General features: G+C 40.0%; 1 protein-coding gene across 1 annotated transcript in view; it reads right to left on the reverse strand.

Annotated features, from left to right (window-relative positions):
• col4a5 (collagen, type IV, alpha 5 (Alport syndrome)) overlaps positions 1-27,164 on the reverse strand; it is a 66,668-nt gene that overhangs the window by 6,910 nt on the left and 32,594 nt on the right. The window contains exons 3-39 of the mRNA XM_082528139.1: positions 25,104-25,193; positions 24,019-24,063; positions 23,556-23,600; positions 23,401-23,463; positions 23,222-23,275; positions 23,110-23,136; positions 21,950-22,030; positions 21,409-21,471; positions 21,278-21,313; positions 21,103-21,144; positions 20,894-20,986; positions 18,982-19,035; positions 18,767-18,823; positions 17,809-17,853; positions 17,658-17,711; positions 17,532-17,573; positions 14,849-14,942; positions 14,186-14,470; positions 13,946-14,035; positions 13,688-13,758; positions 13,178-13,369; positions 12,920-13,088; positions 10,650-10,742; positions 10,438-10,542; positions 10,145-10,242; positions 9,724-9,874; positions 9,524-9,637; positions 8,406-8,573; positions 7,915-8,004; positions 7,506-7,652; positions 7,331-7,429; positions 7,149-7,238; positions 6,353-6,492; positions 6,123-6,249; positions 5,115-5,294; positions 4,960-5,010; positions 4,645-4,830 (exon numbers count right to left, since the gene is read on the reverse strand). Of these exons, the coding sequence (XP_082384265.1) occupies positions 4,645-4,830; positions 4,960-5,010; positions 5,115-5,294; positions 6,123-6,249; positions 6,353-6,492; positions 7,149-7,238; positions 7,331-7,429; positions 7,506-7,652; positions 7,915-8,004; positions 8,406-8,573; positions 9,524-9,637; positions 9,724-9,874; positions 10,145-10,242; positions 10,438-10,542; positions 10,650-10,742; positions 12,920-13,088; positions 13,178-13,369; positions 13,688-13,758; positions 13,946-14,035; positions 14,186-14,470; positions 14,849-14,942; positions 17,532-17,573; positions 17,658-17,711; positions 17,809-17,853; positions 18,767-18,823; positions 18,982-19,035; positions 20,894-20,986; positions 21,103-21,144; positions 21,278-21,313; positions 21,409-21,471; positions 21,950-22,030; positions 23,110-23,136; positions 23,222-23,275; positions 23,401-23,463; positions 23,556-23,600; positions 24,019-24,063; positions 25,104-25,193 (3,631 nt within the window). The remainder of the gene's footprint in view (positions 1-4,644; positions 4,831-4,959; positions 5,011-5,114; positions 5,295-6,122; positions 6,250-6,352; positions 6,493-7,148; positions 7,239-7,330; positions 7,430-7,505; positions 7,653-7,914; positions 8,005-8,405; positions 8,574-9,523; positions 9,638-9,723; positions 9,875-10,144; positions 10,243-10,437; positions 10,543-10,649; positions 10,743-12,919; positions 13,089-13,177; positions 13,370-13,687; positions 13,759-13,945; positions 14,036-14,185; positions 14,471-14,848; positions 14,943-17,531; positions 17,574-17,657; positions 17,712-17,808; positions 17,854-18,766; positions 18,824-18,981; positions 19,036-20,893; positions 20,987-21,102; positions 21,145-21,277; positions 21,314-21,408; positions 21,472-21,949; positions 22,031-23,109; positions 23,137-23,221; positions 23,276-23,400; positions 23,464-23,555; positions 23,601-24,018; positions 24,064-25,103; positions 25,194-27,164) is intronic.

Below are 27,164 nucleotides of genomic sequence, written 5' to 3' on the forward strand. Positions count from 1 at the left end.
AAAGAGTCACTGGCAGACATCACAAATACTTGATTGCAGTTCTTGATTGAAATGTTTGGAAAATTAAATCATTATTTAAAAACTGCATTTTGTGTTTATTAAGATTATGGTAAATGGTAAATTTACCATTTACACGGGTGATGGCAGCTACGTTGTAGCCACAGCCACCCTGGGGCGCACTGACAGAGGCGATCTTTATTATTATCTTTGAAACATGTAAGTGTGAAAAATGTGAGAAAGTATTTGCGTGGTTCTTTCTTTAAATCCTTTGGGAAACCTTGCAGACACCAAACTGAAGAGTTTTATTTTCAGACTGTGTGTTACAGGTGTAGTAATGGTGAACCCTGAGACTGATTACTGGTTACTATGATTGCCTCATTTGACAGAACAGGATAAACACACATGTATGTTACTGGTAACTAAAAATCATGGTAGAGAAACATTTTAAGAAGATCTTCAGGTAAAAACAATCCCGAAAAACAGTAAACTTGCAACTTGACTGTGTGTAGGTTTTTATGGTTATAAGTCCTGGGCGAACTGTCCTGTGGGGTAAAGAAAGGATGAACTGAACACTCAATTTATAACATAAACCGTCACACAAATCCAGAGCTTAGGGCCGGGGTTAATTCATCTTCAGATCATTAACAGTTTTGTCATACAGTTCGGTCCCAATGTTTTTGGACTATTACACATTTTTGTACTCTTGCCTCTGCACAACAACACAACTACTGTATTTTCCGCACTATAAGGGGCACTAAAAATCCTTTTATTTTCTCAAAAATCAACAGTGCGCCTTATAATCCGGTCTCAGATCAAGAGCTTTTTCTCTCTTATGTACTTTTTTCTTCCCATTACACTGGTACAAGATTTTTCCCCCCAGAGCTGTGCAGACACTTTTAGATGTTTTCTGGCAAACTCTAATCTTCTTATATTAGTATTCTTGACCTGGCTTAATGTTGTATTTGTCACAATATATGAAGGGAACAGGCCTCACGGTGCAATTGGACTGCTTTTCAGTCAATTGTTCAATTACTTTTGAGCCTCTGAAAAATTTGGGTCTGTGTATAAAAATGACTTCTGAGCAGTCATTGCAAAAAAATAAATAAATAAAAAAATTAAACCCATAGAGCTAAAGCTGAAAATCTGCACTTCGATTACATATTGATTATCTGATTCAAAACCCACTGTGGTGGTGCACAGAGGAAAAGTGAAGTGGATTCACACTTTTACATGCTTTGAACTGAGAGAAATTGATGTGAACTAACCCCGACCCAGCATGAAACTCAGTTTATATGGTTACATGTATCAAACCCATCAAACCACTGGAGTCTAACCTGGAGGACCTAGGGTTCCCAGAATTGCCAGGCAAACCGGAGCCGGGATAAAGGAATGGGGCAACAAAGAAGAGCAGGTTTAGACAGAGGTAGGCATCAGTACAGAAACACAGTCATACCTGACAAAGAAAGAGGTATTTCTCCTTTACTGAATAAACCATGGGGGCTATTCGGCTTGATTTAATTCATGCACAATGATGTGGTATGTTAGCGTAAATGCTAGTTGTCTGCTTTTAAATAAGTTGCTGTTAAGCTTTTACAAATGACACTGATATGTATTCATATTTGACATAATTTTTATAGTCAATCATTAACATGAGAACCAACAACAAACTAAGATAATGTTAACTGGCACCGTTAACCTTGTTTAAGTAACTCTTTGATAAGCGACAGCAGGATTACCATATGCCCTGTTTTTTAACCAGTGAGGTCTTCAACCAGTTATTGGTTTTGGGCTTTTTAACAGGTTTTGCAGGCAATAACAAAACTATAGCTAATAGCCTAACAGCCTTATCTTTCAAAGATAAAAAACAAAACCCCATTAAACTACAATATATACTCAATACATAATGCTTAAATATAATCATACACAATGTGAAAACGACTAAGGTGAGTTAGTTATATGATGTGTTTTTGTATTTAAATTCTGTGGTGCTGATACATTCTGAATTTGCTGCAGCACCTACATGTGACCCAGATCATCCACATGCTGATTTGTGTTGCGATTATCACGATCACACTTGAAGAAAAAGAAAATCTTTAATAGTGGCTTACTTGTAAAAAAAAGTGCATTATGCTACCATCAGAGTGCATGGAAAGTGAAAAGAGACAGTTGTTAGGAGGAAATACAGAGGAGATGCAGTGATTTATCATCAATTTGTTCCTAAACTGATCAGAGAGACATTAAACTCGGTCAGTGCTGCTGTAGGAGACATGCAGGAGAAGTCTGGATGCTGTTGATCTGACCTGCAGGGCCTGTGACGCACAGATGCACGAGTTGTCACGCGAAGAGGGTCCGCCACACCAAAGCAGGTGGGACCAAACCACAGGAAACAGGAGTAACATGTAATAACATTGTGTCACCCTGACAACCCCCAAAACCTTTTCATGTAGCCTGATGCAGGGCTGGATAGCAGTTGGTTCTGACAATTGCTTTCAAAAGATGTGGCTTTTAAATAATGGGTGATTTCCAGTAAATATACACTCACTGCCGCTTATTAGTTACACCTTGCTAGTACTGGGTTGGACCCCTTTGAGCCTTCAGAGCTGCCTGAACTGTTGATAAAATCAGGATGAATCCATGGTTTCATGTTGCGTACTTTTTAAATCTGACCCTACCACCTGAAGTCTGCAGCAGAAATCAAGAGTCAAGAGCCAAGCAGTGTTTTTCTGATCTTCTGTTTTCCAATATTGGTGAATCTATCTGAACTGTAACCTCGGTTTTCCTGTTCTTATGTGACAGAAGTCACCCAGTATGGTCTTCTACTGCTGTAGACCATATTTTTCTTTTTCAGGAGAAACTGTAAACCCTGGAGATGGCAGTGTGGGAAAACCCCAGAAGTTTATCAGTTTCTTAAATACTTGTGTGGCACCAACCACCGTGCCACATTTAAAGTCATTTAAATTAAATTTCTTCCACATTGTGATGCATACTTTAAACTTTCAACTATGCCTACATGGTAAACGCATTGAGTTGCTGCCATCGGCTGATTAGTTGAATTAGTGTACCTAATAAAGCGGCTGATAAGTATAAATAAAACCTGCACATCTACTTTTATCTTTTTTTTACATAAAGAAAGATCACAATGCTACAAATTTGTTTCGGTTGCCTGTTATTACAGATGCTTCCATGAATTTGAGAATTTTTAAACCAAAAAGTATCTTTAAAAAATAGAAGAAATAGTTAAAAACAGGGATGTTTTTCTGAAAGGGTTTGTCAGGAGAGTCCACTCTGTCCAGCACTGTATGAGACTTGTTCTCAGTGTGTATAAACACACACACGCATGTGTGCTTTTGTCGGGATGAACAGTGTCCATGCAGATGGCTGATTGGTGAGACAAAACCAAAATATGGCAGCAAAGCCAGAAACAAACCAACGACAGCTCTTATCCAGAATCAAAGAGTTTTTGCTCTTTATGCTAACAGGGTAAATGAATTACTGCAGCAGCAGTATTTTTGTCGTCATCGAAACATCTTTAATGACAGATTCTTGACTGGATCAGAGATTTTGGTTTGTGTCTGCTATACTTGTTTGAAGTTCTCTTTTTTTCAGAATGGTTCACAAACATACAAAGACACACACTGATCACAATGGTCACATTAGAGGACAAACACACACAAATACACACGATTCAGTGCTGTGGAGAGATGAATGGATTACAGCTTTGCTAATGACCAGATCAAGAGAAGAGGACAAGGGGTGAGGAGACATGAGGGCGTATTGGTTTGTGAATAAAAACATTTTTGGATGATGATGAAGACACAACAATGTGGCATAAACACATGCACTTTTTGGGACGTAGTCATAACCCCAGAGGCAAACAGTGATTGGTGTGTGATGAGGTGAAGGAGGAGAACACTAACATTTACTCATGAGGGTGGTGTTGACAATAATCGGACAGGTGTGTTGCTTCTCATACTGGTGGTTTGATTGGTGCAACAATCTCCCATGCAAATCAAGGAGATGGAAGCGTTCACGTTTAAAGTGGAGATTCTGCCATTTGCTGTCTGGTTTTCTGGTTCCCTACAGGATTGGGTTAGTGGTTCTGAACTGGGAACCACAGGCTGGTATGTCCAAACCATGTTGTCTAGTTTGTCTACATCGTAGCATTTCACCAGCAATCCATCAGTGTTTGGGCTATTTAAGCCCATATAAAGAAGTCGAAACACATTCTTCTTTTAACGTACTTGTCCCACAGCTTTTTATTTACAGGAAGTGGCCCATTGGTGTGACAAGACTTGTGGATGGTTGATTGATTTCATAGTAATTTCTTCGTCTTACCTTTAAATCAAACATTTTACACTGAAGGGAAGCATTATTCAACAGAGATATCCAAAGAATCAAGTAATCTGCATGATGCCTATGGGGCAATTGGTTGTACAGCCATTTTCCTGCAAGTCTTGTGATGCAGTCAAATGCAGTGAGGCTGATTTTTCAAAGTTAACATTAGGTTTATGGGTAGGAACGGAAGAATCCTCTCTGTGGTCACTGATTACACAGTATAGTTATTATTAATACAATAATCATCTGAAAACCAGGCAGCAAATTCTAGTACTATATGTGGTGATAAATACTGTCCATGTCCCTTACCTGCTCTTCCAGGTAATCCAGGGGGTCCTGTGGCACCTTTAGGGCCTGGCAGAGACAGCCCAGCAGGCCCAGGAAAGCCAGGGGCACCTTGTTCACCAGGGCCACCAGGTGAGCCTGGGTCTCCTTTAGGGCCGGGAAAACCAGGGTTGCCGGGTACACCAGGAGGACCTGTGTCTCCCTTGATACCTTAGCACACAGAGACACAAATTAGAGAATGTTGAGAAAAAAATGTAACTAACCTGCAAAACCAGCAAAAAAATCAATAAAGAATACACAGGTATGAATATATATGTACTACAGGTGGTGGTAATTCACCTGGCAGTCCTGGACTTCCAGCAGGACCTGGACCACCGTAACCTGGAATTCCTGGAGGGAAAAGTAATGAAAATATTTATTTTTGAGTAAAACAACGGAAAGCAATTTAGAATGTACAGCAAAATTACAGTTCCTGTAGATGCCCTGTGACTCACCTGCTTCTCCTTTGACTCCAGCTGGTCCTGGAATCCCATCGCGACCTGCCTGACCTTTCTCTCCTGGTGGACCAGACTGTCCTTGTGGACCAGGTTCTCCTGGTCTACCTGGAGCTCCTGAGCTACCTGGGGTACCGGGCACACCGTCAAGACCCTTAGGACCGGGGATACCAGGAGGACCTGACAGGAGAGTAGAAAGAGAAGATCGACCCTTGCTTTGCTTCAATGAAAAGAAGTCCCATTAACACAAAAACTGATCATGATCGACATACGATACTGCCACCTCAAAGGGAATTCCTGGTAAAATAAAAAGTAATATTAGTAATAAATTATCGCAATAAAATTCCTTTTTCACTCTGATATAAAATACATGTGCCTGACCAACGTCTCTCATCCAAGGTTTAATTTTTCTAAATGCTTGAAATGGTAATGTGACAGACTCCTTCTCTAATTCCTTGAATTCTCAAAGTCGACTCCTTTTTTTAAATTTGTTTTGGTCCAGTGAAGGCAAAAACGTGTCACCCTCTCCAGATTTACCAGCCAGAACCATTAATTGTGTTGTATTTTAATGCTGTTTTTTTTTCTTATTGCCTTAAAAAATTTATAATTGTATCTTTAATAGATAAAATACTGCCGGGTTCTCAAACTCCAGTCCTCGAGGGCCGGTGTCCTGAAAGTCTTCCATGTGTTCCTGCTGCAACACACCTGAATACAATTAGTAGGTCATTAGCAAGACTCTTATAGAACTTGGCTGCATGCTGAGGTGGCAATTCAGCCATTTGATTCATGCTACAGCAGCTCATGAGTGAATGAACATGGTGCAATAAAAGTACTTTTAGAAGTACATGTTTCCAAATACTTTTGGAACATTTTACGGGTTAGGGTTTGACACTTCAGCATGCAGTCAAGTTCTATACTCTTGCTAATGCAATGCAGTTGCAGTTTAATATCAGCAACTTATTTCAGCTTTTCATTCTTCTTTTCTACATCTGTTATGATCAGACTTACCTTGGAATCCTGGGAGTCCGGGGTCACCTTTATCGCCTGGTCTTCCCGTCACACCTGTGGGACCTGGTAATCCCGGGTTTCCTTTTAGGCCTGGATTTCCTGGGTACCCTGGCAGGCCTGGATCACCCTACAAAGGATGTAACAAAAACTTTTAATGTGCACCAAAATATTATTTGTAATAATAATATTTGCCTTTTTTACCAGGAAATCTGAGTGGTTGGATTATGCACCTTTTGTCCGGTTAGTCCAGGTGGTCCGACGCCAGCAGAACCTGGCTCACCTTTGGGTCCTTGGTTACCAGGTGGTCCTGGCTGTCCTGGGGATCCTGGTATACCCGACACTCCTGAAACACCTTTCAGCCCTGGTGGTCCTGTGTGTTCATTAAAGGGATAAGTAGCAAATAAAGTTTAACAAATGTTTTAAAAAAAGAATGTCATTAAGATACAGAATCAGGTATTCTCTTCCTTAGTAACACTAACCAACACACCAGTGCATCATTGGTTTGTGGGCAACCAATACAGGTTTTCAGAACTTTGGGCACCACCATCTTGCTTTGAAAGCCAGAGTGTATGAAAGTGGGACTAATAATACAAGGATACTATGTAAACACTATATTAAAAAAAACATAACCTGTTTCATTATTTGTCATTTGTGTGCTCTACATGAAATGATAGTTGAAAAGTCAAATAAAAATGATCATCGTGATATATCAAAAAAGAGTTTTCATTATAAATTTAGTAGGAAATATTTACTGAGTTATTAAATCAAGTGATAAGCGAGCACATTTTATTAAGACTTCAATTAAATTTAACTTATCGGCCAAACAAGTCACCTTGTTTGGCCGATGGCTGGCAGTTAGAACGAATGCCGGTTTAAGTCTGTTGCTCTATAGCAAGTTACAACATTTAATAAACAAGGTGTAGACCTGAAGGATATTAATTTGTATAGGCATATTTCAACACACAACACTGGCCTTTAATTACTAACATCTACAGCAATAAGGACCAAAGTTTTGATAAAAAGCACCTGGGATTCCCATGTCTCCCATTTGGCCTTTAGGTCCTGGAGACCCAGGAATACCTGGACCTCCTGGGCGACCAGAATCTCCCTTAGAACCTGCAAAAAAAATGAAATAGCATGTTAAAAATCTGTTTCTGTCTGTATTTATGTATGTACTTAGTATGTATGCATTAGGGGTGAATTCATACCTGGAGGTCCAGGGCGGCCAGGACTGCCGTCTGTTCCTGGAAACCCAGGGTCACCAGGGAGACCAGTAGCACCTTTTGGACCCGGAAAACCTGTTCCACCTGTAGAAAACCAATATGTAAGATTTAACTCAAACTTTTTACTCTTTGAGGGCAGTGAAAATGTTTTCATCTCTACCTGAAGGTCCAGGATCTCCTTTTTGTCCCTTTAAGAGCTGCGATGGAACACTGGGTCCTGGCGGTCCCTGGAGGCCCATGTCTCCCCTCTCTCCTTTAGCACCAGGACCACCTGGTGCACCGTCTCTACCTGGAAATCCTGGTTCACCTGTGTAGATGCATCAGGCAGGCCCTTTCATGAGTAGCTGCATACTTTTAATCCAATTATACCAACAACAGAGGTCACAAGTTACTTGAAAATGATAAATTACTTCATATTCTTTATATTATTTTTTATAGCTTATGCAACCAGATTCCAGGTTTTTAATAGATTTTTTGCTGTAGGAAAAATATCATTCTGCATATGTCAATTTAAAACAATAAGTGTTATCATGCATGATTTTTGTGGTAAGTATGGAGTGTGTCAGTACCTTTAAATCCAGGAGCACCAGGTCCTCCTGGGGCTCCCGGTCCTCCAGAAGGTCCTGGAGGTCCATTGGGACCCATGTCTCCTTTCTGACCTGCAGCCAGGCCGGCATTGCAGAGGAGAGAAAGTTAGAATAATCAATAAACCAAAGTAAATATTTAATTACATACAAATAACATAAAAATGTCTATTATCATTTAGTCAACTGTTTCTAATTGCTGGTCTGATTTAGATTTTCTGATAACTTTGTGAGCTAACAACAATTAGCTAGCCTACAAGCTGCCTTTATACTAAGTTATGCAGACATTCAGCCAGTCTTTTTGTAGTTAGTAAATGCTCTAAATGATCGACTGCATAGAGTCATCATGACAGCTTTTTGTCCTTTGCTTTATCAACTTGTGACATATAATGCTTTTTATTGCTTTTCAAGATACCAATATAGCTAATGTTATTCATTTACAGCCATATTTCGATGATTGAAGAGTGACAGCTTACCTGGCAAGCCAGGCAAACCATCGCGACCAGGTCCTCCAGGTGGTCCTGGGGTTCCAATAGTACCTGGAAGACCTTGATAACCTGGAGCTCCTGGGTCTCCTGGTGGGCCTGGGATGTCTAGACCTGGAGGGCCAGGGTCTCCTTTTGGACCATCTGATCCTGGCAGCCCTGTAAAGATGATTATTATGACTGTCCTCTTTTCATTTAGGAACAACATTTGAACTGTCAGGTTAACAATAATTTGAACATTTTTACTCTCCACTCCCCTGGGCGGTCAAGATTTTGAGGGGTTGTCCTGGTTCCCACTTCTGCAATATTGGAAACAGTGCTTCTGGATTTGCAAAGTAGGAAGGAGTGGTTCAGCTCCAGGGTTTATATACATAGAGTTTGCTCTATGTGTGCTTTTGGGTATATGACCACACCCCTAACCTGTGGGAAGCATTTTGGAAGAATAAAGTATTGGCGCCCAATGTTACAAGCTATTCGGTCCCTTTGTTCTAATAATCAGGGTTTGGGTCATATTGTAAGTTAGACTTACAGTCCAACGTTCTCCAGACTGGAGAATGTTGGATCCTCTGGGCACAGCCAAGGAGCAGAGTGTTTCTGATTCTATGGCTTCAGAAACACCACCGATCAGTGAACTCCATCTTGCACCAGAGTGATTTGTAATAGTGGCTAGGATGAGAATTATTTCTTTCAAGTCTGAGGCCATGTAGAACCTCAGCTGTACAGTAGATTCGCTACTTCTGGCTGGCAGTGAGTTACTGCTCCAAGTAAAGGGGTTCAAGAATTCTGGGTTACGTTCGAGAGTGGAGGAAACTCTAAGCTAAAGACTGACAGATAGACCAATGTGACGTCCGGTTGTCAGAGCTGAGCCTGAAAGTGAAGTAGTCAAATTATAGAAATAGGGTTGAGCAAAGTTCCTGCTCTTGTTATCTGCCTGGGATAACTACTAAAATCCACCTGGATGAGGTGTCTCCTGCATATCCTACTAGCAGGAGAGCCCAGAGACAGAGCCTAGAGATCAGATTATGTCTAACATCTTAAACTGCTGATGGTAGAATGGATATTCTGTAATGCTGAGTTTTCTCTTTTCAGTCAAACCTTATGTGACTTACCTGGTGGTCCCATTGGGCCCGGAGGTCCTGGGAGACCTGGTGGGCCCGTTCCACCAAAAGAGGGGGGTCCAGGGGGGCCACGAGATCCAGGTGTACCAGGTGTACCAGGCTCACCTGCACAGACAGAGAATAAAGTATCAGCTCAAAGTTCTGGCCTGGTGTCATTTTGTTCTAAAACAATCACACAATCTAAAGAGTACCTTTGAATCCTGGAGCTCCATCAGCTCCAAGCCGTCCTGACAAACCGGGGTTACCAGGGAAACCAGGATCTCCCTTAGGCCCAGTGGAACCTTTAGGGCCCGGTGCACCCGTTAAACCAGGAGGACCAGGAAGTCCAAGACCAGGTTCACCCTGTCACACATATAACCAAAAAGAGCGTCAGGCACACAGGGAGGGACGAACAGTACAGTTTAGGACAGAACAAGAGGCATTTAATGAAAGCTATTAATGCATAACAAAATGTGTTGCTTAGAGAAAATTGCTTAATATAAAAAATCTGTCATTTTCAAATTGTAAGGATTATTTTATCCTTGTTATTTTAGCCTTCTACAGATAATAATGTTAGTAAAATTGGTATACACAACTATCCAAATATATTAAAACATATATATACACACACACCTTTGGTCCAGGAAATCCCAGCTCACCGGGACGTCCATCTATCCCTGGTCTTCCTGGTCCTCCAGGGGCTCCTGGTTGCCCGCCAACACCCGGGAATCCTGGAGGAGGAAAGAAGTGAGTGTGAGATGAAGAAGGTAACAATGACACAAAAAGCAGAGAGTATGTAGGGAAGTACTCAGAAGAAGTTGTTAAAGAGAAGAGAATGTAAATAGAAGTGGACAAAGGAAGACAAAACAGCAGAGGTAGAAAGAGCAAAGGAAGACAGATAGAGAACAGTTTATCGCTATCTTTGCCTTTTGGTCCTGGAGGTCCTGGCAGTCCAATGCCTGGGATTCCGGGTTCACCCTTCGCTCCCGATAAACCGGGAAAACCAGGCTGTCCAGGCTGACCTGGTATACCTAACAAAGGGAAATGACCAAATTAGGCAATCAGGCAGCATGTATGTTACTTTAGATACTGTGAATGGAAAGTATATTATTTTACAACAAAATAGTGACTCGTGTACCTGGTGAACCAGGCTGCCCAGGCTCGCCATCCCGACCTCTTTCTCCTTTGGCCCCTTTCTCTGTCATTGTCTGACCAGGTTCACCCTTAGTTCCTTCATGATGACAAAATGCACAGATAAAAGGTTGGACGCTTTCAGTGAGCAGACAGCAGGAAAATTGGACAAGAAATGGATGTCAAATAGCCTGCGGGAAAAATCTATGTCCATTCTATTTTGCTATGTTTTCTTTAAGGTAACTTAAGTAAAATCATTTTCAAAGTTCAGTATCAAGACCTCTGCAGGAGATTTTAGGCAAGTTGTGGAAAGCAAACTTTTTGATGCAATGAACAGTACATTCCAACTCAGGCTATAGCTTGACGATATACTAAGCTTTAAAATTTTATAGCTAGAACCTCAGAGATAAATAATGTGAAAATATAAATTAGATCAACATATAATTTACTTTGCTGTATTGTGAGACACAGCACTGGTCTAATTTGGTAAGGTACAGTGGGGGAGATAAGTATTTGATCCTCCTAGAAGTCAAACAGAATTCTGGCTCCTATGGTTGGGTGTGTGCCCATGTGCACACGGATTACAGTCAATAAATAAGATACAGCTGATCTGAGTTTTGTGTATAAAGCACACCTGTCCACAGAATCTAAATTTTCCATTCTGACCTTTCCATCACCATGAGCAAAACGAAACGACCATTAAAGGACGAATGGGCTAAAGTGTTATATTAATTGTTGGTGATTATTAGGAAATGGAGGAAATCAACCTCAGCCTGGAGCTCAATACAAGGGGTAAGGATGATTATAAGAACGGTGATTGATTACAGGACAGGAGGAGCTTGTTAATGATCTGAAGGCAGTTGGGGCCACAGTCACCAAACACCACTGGTAACCAGTGTTGGGCAAGTTACTTTGAAAAAGTAATTAATTATAGTTACTAGTTACTTCTTCAAAAAAAGTAACTGAGTTAGTAACTGAGTTACAATATTCTAAAAGTAATTAATTACTTGAAAAGTAACTATTGCGTTACGTTTAACCCTCTGGGGTCCAGGGTATAACTGGCCATTTTAACTACTTTTGATTTTCCCCACATTTTACCTTTAAAAACTATTTTAAAGGTAAAAACTACTATATGATAACTTATGGCAAAGGGGTGGGATTAAATAAGTGTTTACTTCTTCCCACTCCCTTTCAACGTGTAAATGAATCAGAATGGTAGAAATATTGAAATGTACTGACTTTTGTATAGTATTTTTTCTCTCTTATTTTCTTTTCTAAATGTACCTGTATATTGTTTACATGGTTGAAATGAATTAACAATCAATCAATTTACTTTGCCTTGTTTGGTATCATCCTTTTCAGCACAACCTCACGTGTCTGAATTTACAGTTATGTTTTCATTTTGACATACTGTATTAATACAATTGATCTAAAATCAGACAAAAAACATAAAATCAGTGTAGAAAAAGTTATTTTTTACTGTAACAACCACAAACATGTTTAATGAATCATATTTAATAACTTTTAAATGCAAATATAAATTGTCAGTTTTAAAATCCTATGCACAAGTTTTGCAAACAACAAAGTTATTTGCATCCATTTACCTTTTACCTTGATTTAAAAAAACCATTTCAAACTATTTACAGAACAATCAGCTGTTCTGCATTCAATAAGATGCCACACAAATTATTTGTGCCACTCCAAAAAAATAATTTCTGTCCACTATAAAGGAGAACATCACAGCCTGATACCTGCAGGTCTGACAGCAGCAGGTGTATCACTCCTGTTTCTACCTGGAGACAGCAGCCGCCTCATTGCGCAGCTGCTTAAAGCTGTAGCGTCCAGATTTCTTACAGCTACTTCCATGCAACTGATATAAGATGCGGTAAGCTGAACACAGTTTCAACCGTTTGTTTGTTGAAACATAGTAACGGACCGCATTTTCTTGTTAGTAACCGTAACGGCGTTGTAACGATACGAATAGTAATTAGTTAGATTACTCGTTGCTGAAAAAAGTAGCGCTGTTAGTAACGCCGTTACTTGTAACACCGTTATTCCCATCACTGCCTGTAACACACTGTGCTGTAATGGGTTGAAATTCTTGAGCAGGGAGACCCACAGGGGCCTATAATAATCGCTCCCCGGATATGCTACAGCACAACACATCAGGTAATTTTGTTTATTTTATTATGTATGACTAACTTGTATTTCATCACAATAGCTCTCATTGAATATCTATCTATATATATAAGGATAAACGTAAAATGATTTTTTTACCTGGTGCACCAACAGGTCCCGGTCTTCCTGAGACACCCTGGATACCTCTCTCTCCACGAGGTCCTGGATTTCCAAAGCCAGGAAGACCTGGGGGACCCCTGTCTCCTGGATTACCAGGGAAACCTGGCTCACCGGGGAGGCCTCGTTCTCCTTTCACCAACAATGAGCCCTGTCACAGTTGCAAATACATTAGTTGGGGTTAGAGGGGTTTGGGTTAATTCAGATAAATAATGAACAGACTGAGTGGAAGTCACTCACAGGAGCTCCTTTAGGCCCTGGAGGCCCAGGGGCTCCGTCACGACCAGGTGCCCCGTCCAGACCTGGCAGACCAGGTGGTCCAGGGAAACCAGTGTCACCCTTCTCTCCACTCAAACCATTAACTCTGATGGGATCACCTGGATCTCCCTTCTCTCCATTTAGGCCGGGAGGACCTTGAGCACCAGGAGGACCCTGGAAAGGAAACAAGCAAGATGTCTTGATGCTCAATCATCCAGGTAAGGAAATCCCCCAAAATTGATTCAGTTTACCCAGACGTAGCCTTTGCAGTCGGAAAAACGTAAAACTCTACGTCCAGGTGAACAGAATCAATTTTTTGGGAAAGAAGCAAGAGCCAGGGAAGTCAAACAGAGAAATTAAATCAAAGAATACCAAAGAAATAATGGCGTTTATTATTTTTCTGATGAAAAAAAAATCGTGAGCAACGCATTAATTATATCAGTTCCACAATGATAATCACCACTTTTGGAAAGGAAAAGTAAGAATACTCACGCTGGGGCCGACAGAGCCAGGTGTTCCTGGAAAACCTCTGTCTCCCTTGAAACCTTGGGTGCCAGGAGGTCCTGATGAAGAAAACAAGAGGGACCATAAAAACATCTGTCCTGAGGTCTACTAAACTTCAGTGTCTTTATTGTCACATTTAATGTCATTACTGAAGGATCACCAAGCAATTTTAATCTGCTACTGTGGATTCAGGAAAGTTTGTTAATATCACCTGACGGAAACAAAACTTTGGGGGAGGGGTCTTACCAGGAAATCCAGGAGGTCCTGGAGGTCCTTGAGGTCCAGGGATGGGATTGACGCTTCCTAGGCAGTTCACACAGGTGTCACCTTTCTCACCTAAAAACACGATCAGATCATTAATGTCACTTTTTTCTGCAAAAGGCTGCAGGGGGAGACCGTCTTATGCACTTTTTTGGGAGATTGGGTGATATTTCAGCAATCTGACAGGAGTTATTTATTTTGATTCTATCTTAGACATTTCCCCACCTTTCTGTCCTATCTCTCCAGGGAAACCTCTTCCTCCTTGTGCACCAGGAACCCCAGGAAGTCCTGGTATGCAGTCTTGACCTGAGGAAATGCCTGGAAGTCCACGGGGCCCTGGCGGACCAGGGGATCCAGGAGACCCTGCACGACCTGGGGGGCCTGGCAGAAAGTTTCCTGGAGGGCCAATCTCTCCCTTCTGACCTTGCTCTCCTGGGAAACCTTGAGGTCCAGGAAAACCCCCACTACCGGTTCCTGTGAATCCCGGTTCTCCTGGAGGGCCTGTCAAACCTGGAGAAAGGAGGTTGACGTTTCAGTGTTATTTGGTTTGTTTTTTTGCGAAAGATAATCAAAAAGTAAATCTCAAAAAATGGTCTTATTCAGCCAAAAGCAAAGAAGGGCCATTAACTAATTTACATAATTAATAATTGTATCCCTTTATTTCCTTTTCAGTAACCATAAATTATTCAATTTATCCCAACCTTTCCCCTAAATGTATTAATGTATTTTTAATCTGTTATTCTAGACCTACACCAGTGCATTTAGGTTGCACCATCTCATCTATCATGTCTGTTTTGGAACTTAAATTTGGTACCCGGTATAAACTAGCTTTAAAAGTAATGCAAACAATAAGTATGCTTGTTATGTGCCTGTGTGTTTTCAGCTCACCTTGTACTCCTCTGTCTCCTTTGAGTCCAGGTGTTCCAGGTAAGCCAGGTTCACCTTTAGGCCCCACCTGATTCCCTATTGGCCCGCCAATCACCTGATGGGATGTTAAAAAGAATTAAGTAAATTCACAAGACTCACATGGACTAAACTATACAAAACTTTGCAAATATCCTTAAATCTTTTTTTGTAATATAATTTTTAAAATAAAAATATTTTAAAAACTACAAGAGAATAAATATAAAATACGACAACAGACTATTGGACCTAAATCAAAGACTATGATAAATATCACCTCCTTATGGAAACTTTCCTCTTTTTAAAACACTTCCTTATTTTAAGCTGTGTTTTTAAAAATGTAAAAAAAAGTCTCATAATTACAGTTTTCTCACGGTTAGCAGGACTAGTGGACTTTGTACACTGAATAGTCATCCTTAATGGTTCATTTTCCATTGGGAGTGGGTAATTCGTATCACACACACACAGTTTAAATGTTTTCCGTATTGCACAGTTGAAAATAGAGTTTCTTTTTGCCGGTAATTAAAAAAAAACAGTGGCTGAAAGCACTGTAAACAACAGTAGACTGGTGCATAACAAGCAAGCAAATAATGCAGAAAATAGAGATTTGAGACCGTTTTGACCGATCGGCCCGATTTTGGCCTTCATCGTGCGTCGTGCATCGTGTAGTATACGTGGGGTAACGAGAAGCGATTAACACCTCACGACGAGCTCCCGATCATCAATCGCTTGGTCGTGAGGATTTCAAACAGCGACCGTCGTGAGGGTGTCACCGCAGTTTCTCACACTGCGCACGCGCAAACACAAATGTCAGCGAAAAAGACGGCGCAGCACGGCTGTGCAGCGTGTGATCTGGACACAAGCGATGGAGGCACAACTTGTAGAACTTTGGAAAGCTCATCCGAGCCTTTTCGATGTGGCCTCACAAAATTATCACGAACACAACAACCGTGAAAATAGTTGGATCTACACTGCTGCTCAATCACAGCTGCCTGATCATGTTTTTCATTAGCAGTTTAGCAAAGTTGATGGTGGTGGTGTGTGTGTGTGAGTGAAAGACAGAGAGAGCGAGCGACAGATTTTCTGTTATAACCTTCATTTTATGGACACACAGTGTGAGCACTCAGGTCGCATCAGAGCATCGGGCCGTATAGTGTGAGACCCTGCATCGTGACCTATGAACTTCTAACCCCTGCGAGTCAATCGTGCAGTTTGAGCAGGAGCTGAATCGCGCGACTGACAAAATCGCACAGTGTGAGCGCGGCATAAGAGGGAATTCATGACGATGTTTATCAAATGTGAAGCTTATTTTTGATCTTCTTTGCTGCTGGCTCAGTTAATTTAGAGAGTGACAAAACCTGCAGCATCAGAATCTGTGAGATGTCGGCTTTCAGCTCCGACGGCGTGTCATTGGGTGAGAAAGCCGACATCTCACTGATTCTGATGCGTCGGGTCCGCGCTTTGTGTTTACGTCTTTGTGGAATCCGTTTACCTGCTCTCATTTACTGTTTTAGCTGTTTGGTGGTTGTTGAAATGAAAGCTTTAACCTGAGATTCTTAAGTTTCTGGCAAAATACATTTATATTTAAAAATCAATTCAGGATCAACCTAAAATCGATTTTAATTGGAAAATCAATAATTAAAACCCAGCCTTACTGTATAGTGACCATCAAGTATAGGTTGCCATGGAAATATTAAGCTGTCTGCATGTAATTCACTGTGAGTTTTTTTTCTGCCACACGCTGCGAATGCATCACTAACCCCGGAGATTCAGACTCGTCAGACCATTGCCCAAAAGGTGGCAGTGCTACGAATTTATTCCACCAGCTGAAAAGTCATCACTGCAAAATTAAGACCATCTTAAACTCCACATGCAAATGTCTCCTAACACACCAAAGAAAACTTCAAATAAACCAGCTGTGATACGAGCTACCAGCTATCAGCAAGACGAACAGAGAAAAACGGCACGATTCCATGTTATTGTTTATCGAACATGAAACAACTGTTTCGGTCCTCTTTTGAATTTTGGTCGTGGTTTGGTTACATCAAGCTGAGTGACCTCATGGATTCTTGTTTGTGTTTAGGCACATTTTGTGAAATTATATAACTGTTCTTTTAATTGTTTTGTCGTTTTCATTGTGTTTAGTGGTTGTAGAGATGGTTTATATGAACTTCAGGTGAAATTCAGAGGTCTCATCCCTTTTGCCCCCAATACTGGGAGCGTTGGGGCTCAAGACATATCATGTATAGTGATACAGCCAAAAAATATTGTGATATTAGATTTTTCCTCATATCGTCCATCCTATTTTCCATTCCACTCCTGTGTCCTGTGATCATGCGTTTGGGTCCTTATCTTGCCTGCCACGCAGCCGACTCTGACAGCTATGCTTTTACTGCACTGACAGTGTGCTTGGGCTCACTAACAATGAATCAGTGGATCAAAGTCTGGTGGCACTTTTCAAAATCAACTACAAATAAGTGAATAAGCCTCAAATGTCCAAGGAAAAATGGTTAATTTCTTTATATTTTTGAAGCAAACTACAAAGAAATGAAGGATGGCTTGGGATATTTGCACAGCATTGTATTTATAAGTAGACAATGAAATGGTGCTAAGAGTTCAAGTGTAAGACAAATATTCCACAAATAATGAAATATAAATTCTCATTCACCTGCCCTGGTGGACCCGGGAATCCACGATCACCTTTTTGTCCCTGAAATGAGAAAGAGTGATATTTACACAGTTCATGGCATTACTGTTTGACTCGTAGAATTCAAAATACTCAGAAGAAACTTACTGTCTCACCATCCCTCCCTGGAAGACCAGGCTGGCCTGTCTCTCCAGGGGGCCCCTGAATGTGACAAAAAGCAATACAAGAATGTTAGGAAAAGGTTATAAGACATTTTAGAAAAGGATTATAAATTGTGCAGTTTGTTGGCAGAACTCACTGGGTATCCTGGAGAACCAGGATCACCATCTTTGCCTGGTTTTCCCTGCAAAAGGGGGTAAAAAACATGGTGATCAGGCTTTGCACCAATGGGGACATCTCCAGAGTTGAATACTGAAGCATTACAAAATTGGCAAAAACTGCACATCCTCCAGTGGCCACTAGGGGCTGACTCCCAAAGGGAGTCAAAAATCCTAAGATTGGCTCCCTTCTTAAAATGTCCAGTTTTACAATAATAAAAATTACATTCATACCTCTGTTAAGTATAAATATTTAACTCATTCACTTGAGTTAGGCCTGTGGTCAGGTTGACATCCCAACACATGCAACTGGAGTCAATAGGTGTCTGCAAGGTCTTGTTCATCATTTTAAAACGTTACACCGGACTTCATGACTGTGTGCACAGTAGAATAATGTGTATGCGTATTCACATCTATGAAGAGCTGTTTGAAGGTTTACCCGGAGTTTTGGGCTTATTGATAAGGTTTCAGTATGTCTTTAAAAGGCTTGGAGAACATGTTCTACGAATACATACTGAACATACAATCTGGTAACAGTCAAATGAACCCTGCGTCATAGATCCCCTTTGGTCTCTTCTTACTGCTTCAACCCAGGAATTCAAGCTCTGCTGTGTCTTAGCAGTCTTGAAGGAATGACATGTACAAACTGAAATAATGGCAAATATGTTTGAGAGTTCCCTCTTTGCAGAAAGTTTCACACAAAAAAGCTGAGAGAAACCCTGTAAAATAGTCAGATTGTTTGAGAAAGTTGGGCAACACCTTTCCTCTTTGCCTAAACCAAATGTCAGAGATGAGGTTCCAGACACTCTTGCACTTGTACACATGTTGAGGGCTTTAGAATTGAGTTTACCTTTGAGCAACAGACATATTTTAGCAGCATAGGGGCGATTACGTAAGTTTAGTGAAAGGATTTGCTTGAAATTCCAGAGCTGTACTTACTCGTTTTCCCAGCTCTCCTGGTTCTCCCTTTTCTCCTTTCTGCCCACCATAGGGACCCTACAGTGAGATAAAGAGACATATAAACACCACAGTCACCATCAAGAGCACTAGATACTCCACTTCTTCCAACTTGCAACTTAAATGTTTTGTCTGTTTTCTGGAGGGACTTTTAATGTGTGGAGGTAAATTTGGTTCAGGGGACCAGAGATACTTACAGGAGGTCCCGCTAAACCCGGATCACCTTTAGGGCCAGGAGGTCCTTGGTCGCCCTGCAGAATAAAGAGAAAAAATCAGAATCAGTGCAGAACGAGTTTAGAGTTTGAACCAAATCTATTTGGCAAGTCAATTAGTCTACGTTCACACTGCAGGTCTTAATGCTCAATTCAGATTTTTTGATCAAATCCGATTTTTTTGTCTGCTTGTTCACACTTCAACTAAAATGTGACAGCAAACGTGCTCCTGTGTGAACACTCAAAGTGACCCGCATGCGCAAAAGCAGACGTCACACACAACACGCTCTTTTTAGACCCAGACCAAACAGTACTGTTTGACTGATGGCCCTTAATATAAATACTTGTTTCAGACTTTACGTTTCCCAATTTTGCTTTAAGTTATTTTGTTATTTATATTTGGCCTAATAATGATCCTTATTGCTGTTTTAGAGGAGCGGTGCTTCAAAGGATAGTTGCAGATTTCTGTCAGAATCTGCAGATTATACAGTACAAATAAAATGTTCACGTTTCTCCAACATTGTCTTCCCAACAGTTTCACTAACATCTACACTGGATGGCCAGGAAGTGTTCACGATGTCTTCTCCAGAGCTGATAATTGCCGTCTGTCTTGTGTCAGTGACGTAAAAGACGGATTTAATGCGACATGACCGTTCAAACAGCAGTCGCTTTCTAAAACATCGGATATGTATCGGATTCAGTACCACATACGAATGTGACCCAGATCGGATTTGAAAATATCGGATTTGTGCCGTTCACACTGTCATACCATGATATGTGTCGCATAGGGTCAAAAAAGTCGGATTTGATGCGCTTTCGCCTGCTGTGTGAACGTAGCCTTAGTCCCTCTCCTCTTTAGTCTGGAGGCTGTGCTTCAGTCCAATTTAAATGAGCTTTGACTTAAAGAAGATGTCAGTGTTTGTGGATAGTGTTAAATATGGTTGCTTCTTTTTCTTTTTTACACAGTAGAGCTTCAACCTGCATTTGCAGCTGGCAAATTGAAATGTGTTCACAGATAGTGATTTCTGCAAGTGTTTCTGTGTTTTTCAGCCTTGACTTTTGCACACAGAGATTTCTCCAGATTCTCTGAATCCTTTTAATATTATGTACGGTAGATAATGAGATATTCAAAGCTTTATTCTGAAATAAGCCCACCAGATGTAGTTTCAGATGTATTTTTTTGCATATAAACCCGCCCATCTGTCTGTCTAAGAGGCTCTTTTTATACCACATCATTTTACTGACCTCTTGTCAATCAGTGAGTCCAATTAGTTGCAAAATGTTACTCCAGCTGTTGCTTTTTAATGCCACTTACTTTTCCAACCTTTTGTTTCCCCTTCCCATAGTTTTTGCAATGTGTTGCTGCCATCAAATTCAAAATGAACTAATAATTTGTGTCATAATAATGTCTCAGTTTAAACATCTGGTACGTTGTTTACGCAATTTATTTACATTTTACACAATGCCCGCCTGGTGTTTTTTATTTCTTTACTGAATGAGATGACTAAATATGATTGGCAGGCATAGATACTCTCTGCTGCCATCATGTGGCTGTGATTTATTACTCTGGCGTAAACTGGTTTTTATATATATATTCACACACATTTAATACATTTTTATGAGCAATGATTAGGTACTGCCAAGATGAGGCATTTTGATACAATGTAAAATACATGCATTATGGAAAATATGAATGACCTTTTTCATATATATGGAAAATCTGTTAATAAAGCGAGTGACTGCCACCTGTCAGCAAGAGATACTGAGTTTTAAACTTGGTTTAAACAGCCTACGTTGTAAAATCTCTCTATTTAAAATCTAATTTTAGTCTCGTCAGTCCTCATTTCTGTGGCGAATGGAATACTTCACCACTTCCATGCCTTTAAAATAGTTATACCTTGTCTCCTCTCTGAATTTCAGTCTCAGCCGGCTTTGTCTGCTCCCCAACCTGTCCTGGAGGACCAGGAGGTCCTTGCAAACCTGGTGCACCCTATGGTCACGGCAGGGAAAGAGTGGCAGGTTTAGTAATTCAGTAAAAGCTCTGAGAAGACAAGCTTGAGGCAGAGACTGAACATAACTCTAGTAAAAAAGTGACGGTTATGGTACCTTTTCTCCTTTGGGTCCTTGGAAATTCAAACCCATATTCCCCTGTTGAGAAAAAACAGAGGGAGGCTGTCACTTCAGGCTCAGTGGAGTATATTTCATGACCAAGAATAGTTCAAAATGTATTATCATTTTGTCTTTATTTACTAAAGATCAGTTACAAAGTGTCTGATCTCACCTTAGGCCCGGGTGGACCAGGAGCACCTGGACGACCCTGAAAAACAAACCGAGAAACAGTTGGCCTTCAATCTGATGCTATTTGTGCAACTTTGATGAAAAAAGGTTTACGCTGTAGCAGCTTCTCTTTACCTCAAGGCCTCTGGGTCCTGGGGGACCTACCGGACCTTGTATACCTGGAGGTCCAGGTCGGCCCTGTGACATAAAAGGAAAAAGATGTACAGACAATTGGTAAAACATACAGTTTAAAAAACCTAAACATTTTCATCCTTTTGCTTCTGTTTGAGTCTGTGAGCATTTCTGTGAGTGTGTGAGAAATTACAGTCCTAGCTCTAAAAATGCTTCCATAAGCACCAACAAATAATGTCAATAATTATAAATACAGCAGACACCTTGATATGTGATGGCTTTATGTTTATAATATCAGTATTGGTCATATTTCAGCTTATAAATGATCAAAATTAAACAGATTTTCATTTGTCGCATTATTAAACAGACCGGTTTGACACCTAAAGCTCAAGTTGTGTTCATTCATTCATTTTGTTTTGTTTTTTATACACACATCATTCTGACTTACGTATTTGAAAAGTTTTGAATCTGCACGTGAATTTAATTAAATGTGTAAATTAGCTTTGGCAGCACAGTGTTTCTAAAAGGAGAATATTTCACTCACAGGACCTCCTGGCAAACCGGGTAAACCCATTGCTCCTTTCTCTCCGAAACGATTGGCGGAGATAACATCACCTGGGTCTCCCTGCAAAGAAAAGAGAAAGAGATGCTCAGATATACATTTGTCTTCATAAAGGGAAAGAACCTGAGGGGAAAGAAGGAAATGTTGCTTCTGAATATCAAACAATGTCAAAGAGCACCATCTAGTGGACAAATACAGCAAAAACTCAACTTGACATCAGTAAAAAAAAAAAAGTTAAAAGAAAAATGATAGAAATTGATTTTTATAGAAACCTAAAGGAGAGGCAGTAGTAGAGCTTTCACATCTGTGTGTTTCACAGCAAACACTGACAAATAAATTAGTGAAACTCTTATTTGTTTGTTGTTGTGTTGTGTTTTTTGTTTACATGAATAAATAAAAAATAGTGATTTTTTAAAAATTATTTTCCATGGTTTCATTTTCAAAACAGAACTTTTTAAAAAAATGTGTAATGTTTATTTATTTGTAATTGGCTTCCTGGTCCTTTCCTTAGAAGCCCCGTCTTTGGCCTTTTAAACCTGGACGTGGTTTTAAACCTGGACGTGGTTTTAAACCTGGACGTGGATGTGTGGTTTGTAAAACCACACATCCACACATGTATTTTTCTACATTTCCCCAGTTGTGAAGGGAATTTATATTTACTCCATTAAGTAAGAGTTAAATTAAGGTCTACCAGCCATAACAAGTTCAAAGCACAGTCAAGTCAACATTTCAAATTAGAGTCTGAGTTGTGTGGTGCTTGTAAAGCTGTGGATATATCAGCCTACAGTGAGATAGAAATCTGTATATTAGTGCAGAAATTGCTGACATATCATGTTTTTAATTCAGAACAATGAATGACAAGAATAACAAAGAAGTAGATTTAAAAGGATCTAAGATCTAAAATGATTATTTTACCTAAATGCAACAATTATTTTCATTGATTGTCATACAAATTATATTATAAATATGAGACAATAGGAAAGTAAGTGACAATCTGGTCTTCTTTTGTTTCTAGCTGGTGGAGGACATAACTTAAAAAATTGAATTCAAACCTTGAAAATTAAGTTATATTTTTTTAATCAATTTTTAACATTAAGAGCATTAGTAACAAAGTTACAAAATGTGTGTGTGCTGATTTTTACCTTTTGTCCTGGCAGACCAGGTGGACCCTGTAAATGAGTAAAATAGAAAAGTTTGTATAAACAAAGCAAAACCAGACAGATCACTGTGATGCTTCATCCTGTAATGACTCACTTGAAGTCCTGGCTGCCCAGGGATTCCTGGACTTCCTGGGAAACCCCTGTCACCCTAAAAAAGGAAAAGGAAAAAAAAATTGAAAGACAGATACGCTGAGTGTCAACATTCTTTTTTGGCTTTAAGAAATTTCTCTTCTACAACTTGCTTTATTGATCATAGACATCTTTATTAGATACCTTTGTCCCATTGCAACCCGGCACTCCTCTTGGACCTGGAGGACCATCCTGCCCAGGTAGACCCTGATACACAGGAATTAAAACAGGAAGTTTAACCATAAATGCTGCATGATTTTAAGTTAGCTAGAATTATCTTAGCTCTTTAAATATCTCACTGGGAGTCCGGGTGTTCCTGGAAATCCTGGTGTTCCTGGAGGTCCCTGATAGAGAGGGGGGAAAAAAGAATGTGTCATTTAAAAGTTGAAATGTGAAAAAAAAGAATCCAGTGTTGAGTTTTTTCAGGACCTAGCTGACTGTTAAGGTACAATAAGGTAAAATGGGGGCACCTGCTGGCCAAAGTAGAGCATTACAACCCCAAATTATTCAGTGCTGAGAAAGCACTAAAAAGTCATCCTGTTTATTTAACCGGGGAAGAAAAAAACAGGTGAAATTTACCTACTTAAAAAAAATGTAACTACCTTTTATGTGTGTGTCTGTGTTTTTAAAAAAGCATAAACATCCATAAACTTCAATAAAAAAAAAATCAATAAAATTATGGAGCCATGTCTTATGTTTCTCAGTGTGGCAACGGCTCAAAATCCCTATGAAGTCTTTAGGAAAAATGGGGGAATTACTTACTCTAATTCCTTTTGGACCACCTGGTCCTTGAGGTCCATCACTTCCCTGAGAGAAAGAACAAATAAACAAACAAGAAAGCATTAATGATGAGCCTGATCATCTTTGACTCTACACTGTGAGCAGCATCAAAGACCAGTAACAGCCAAGTAATGAATCTACAGTAGTATTACTGTAGAAGTAATGGAAAACTTATTCATGTCCTTTACTTAAGTAAATATCCAAACAGGACTACTGTGAAAAACTAAACGTATAAAAGCTAATGTTCTCATGAAAATGTGCTTAAAGTTAACCATCAGAACCAGATTATACGCTAAAATCGATTCAACACTGCTCAGGATTTGTGTAAAGCTTTAGAAGTAAAAGCACTCAAATCGAGCCTTTACGGGATTACCACTGCGTGTGAGCAGCGTCGGCGACTGAAGGTTCTTATCACGTCTGATATTATCCTACCTAGCAACCACCTAACAAAAGCCTAAAACTACCTATTTGTAGTGTTTATGGACCTGCAACACCTGAATGCTTTGTGTTACTTCAAATTTACAGTAACATCATATTTCATATTAACCAAGCTGAATTATACACAAGTATATTATAACATTATCACGTTACATGGCAACCACCTGGCAGTGGCAAGCCATTAGTTTAACACTTATGCATGTTAAAAAGCATTATATCACTTTCAACAGCGCAAAGACGCCGAAGTCTGTGGGATTTTCTGTTGTATTTGATGCTTTGACAAACAAAAATGTATCTTATACTTATCCAGGGGGATGTGCAGAAAACCTTTTGACTGCAGGAAACATGCTTAATGCAGGAAAACATCATCTATACATGTAATGACATAACTACCTAAATATTTAGCAATTATTCACATTATTGTCCTAATTATTTAGTCAGTTTGTTGACCGACAGTAGCTTATAAAAAAATCATAAAAGTTACCCAGAGCCTTATGTTGGGGTTCTTGTATATGCACTGCCGCCATCCAAAGTCAGAAAATAACCCACGTCTCAAAAATTGATATATTCAGAGTTTCAATTCAAATCAGTTCCTTTTCTCTTCTCGTCTCCTTGCCCTACAAACCCACCTTCTCTCCTCTGGGCCCAATTGGTCCTTCTGGTCCAGGGAATCCTGGGACGCCTGGCTGTCCTGTCAAACCTGGGAAACCCCTTTCACCCTGCAAGCAATGACACAGTCAAACAATCATTTGTTTCATATTTAAAGACCAGATAAGTTTCAGATTTAATTTCAGTCTGGTCATAATAGAAAGGCAGAGTTATTTATAGCCTGTAGCTAGGGCTGCACGATTAATCGTTAGAAAATCGCGATCTCGATTCATACTTATGTGCGATCTCATTTCCAAATGACAACGATTTAAAAAAAAAAAAAAAAGACGACGATTGTACCGCATTTTGATTCGGGACGTACTCTGCATTAAAACAAGCGCTCACTCTTCCTGCTCAACAAATGACAAGGGCGGAGCCTTATACCACGTGATACAGAAGCTGTGCCGTGTGATGCTAAAATTAGCAGGGAAAACACAACGGAGAGCACGTCAGGGATGACGAGAAAGTGACAGGAGAAAATCCGTCCCGGTCAACCACCCAAACATCAATAACGGGAACCTTATACAGCGCTTCCCTATACCCGTCGAACTCCCGCAGGCACAAAGAAATTACGGAGGCTATCACTTATCACCTGACCAAAGATATGGCTCCCATCAACCCTGTGCAAAACCAGGGATTTAGGAAAATGATCAACACCCTAGACAAACGCTACACAGTGCCGTCCCGCAACTATTTAGCGTCGAGCAACGGTGGAGACGGAATTTCAAGCAGTACAACATTTTGCAGCAACGACAAAACGTGAGACATTTGTTGTTTTTATGTTTATTTATTGTTTTTATGTTCAGTCTCAACTGTTACGAAGTTGATGTGCAGTTAATAAGTGCAATAAATATTTATACTGGAAAAGAAAATCGTGAGAGAATCGTGATCTCAATTCTAAGCAAAAAAATCGTGATTCTCATTTTATGCAAAATCGTGCAGCCCTACCTGTAGCACATTAAACAACAGATGGTTTAGAGAGATGCATATTTACATTACACGTCTCCAAAAACCACAAAATGCATCAAAATCTGAAAGGTGTGTTTTGTTGTATTAACTAATTATTATGGACCCAGTGGTGTAGTGGTCATTAAAATGTGTTTGATTTAGTTAAATGAATGATTATTCATCTAATAAATCATGACACTGCTCTCCCCTCTACATAAGCTTCCTTTATGCGTTAAAAGTATCTGTATTAGAATCTGCAATACAAGCCTGTGTTTACTTGGTTTTGGATCCATACCAAAATCTGCAGTATTGGACTATTATTCATAGAAATGAGAGGAGATTAAAATGTACTGAGAAAGATTGAAAACATATTTCACAACATGAAATCTGCTGTCTTGAATGCTTTCTCTTGATTACTGAGGAGTCTTTGCACTTTGAGGTGACAGTCGTTGTAATTTGGCTCTATGTGAATAAAACTGAACTGAGTTGAATTAAACGTGTGAGTGTGTTCTCCAACAGCCGAGGTGTTTCTGCGTAAATGAGGTGAAAACTTTGCCCGTCTTGGTATCTTGTCAAACATCAGCTCCTCCCGTCATCCAGCTCGTACAATCACAGGCAACAAAACACGGTGAAAGCCGGAAATAGAGCCAGGCTGCCTTTTAAAATATGTGTGAGCTTCAACAGCAAAATGTAAGATCCACAGAAACAAAATTCAAAAAAATCACAATTCATATTTCTGCTACTTTACTACATCTCTGTGTGTTATGATTCTGTGACATTATTTATTATTTAAAGACCCGTGTCCATTATTTTGGCAACAGTGTTTCAGCCTGTGATAAGTCTGACTCAACTTAAATGCAGACTTCACTGTAAGACCGGCACTTGTCTGGTTATAGAGTAATAACAAAAAGAAGAAGATTTCATTAGTCATCCCAAGAAAAACTGTTCCCTGTGTGCGTGTTTTTTTTAAATATGTGTTGCTTTTAATTACGTGTAAGAAATCTATGAGAAATCGGGCCTTTGCTCCCTAACTCTGTGCCCTCAGTCGCAAGTTTCAGGTCAAAGTGAATATGTTCATTAATTGGACGGGAGTA

Source organism: Aulonocara stuartgranti, assembly GCF_965226115.1.
Source record: "Aulonocara stuartgranti genome assembly, chromosome: 3".
NCBI lineage: Eukaryota > Metazoa > Chordata > Actinopteri > Cichliformes > Cichlidae > Aulonocara > Aulonocara stuartgranti.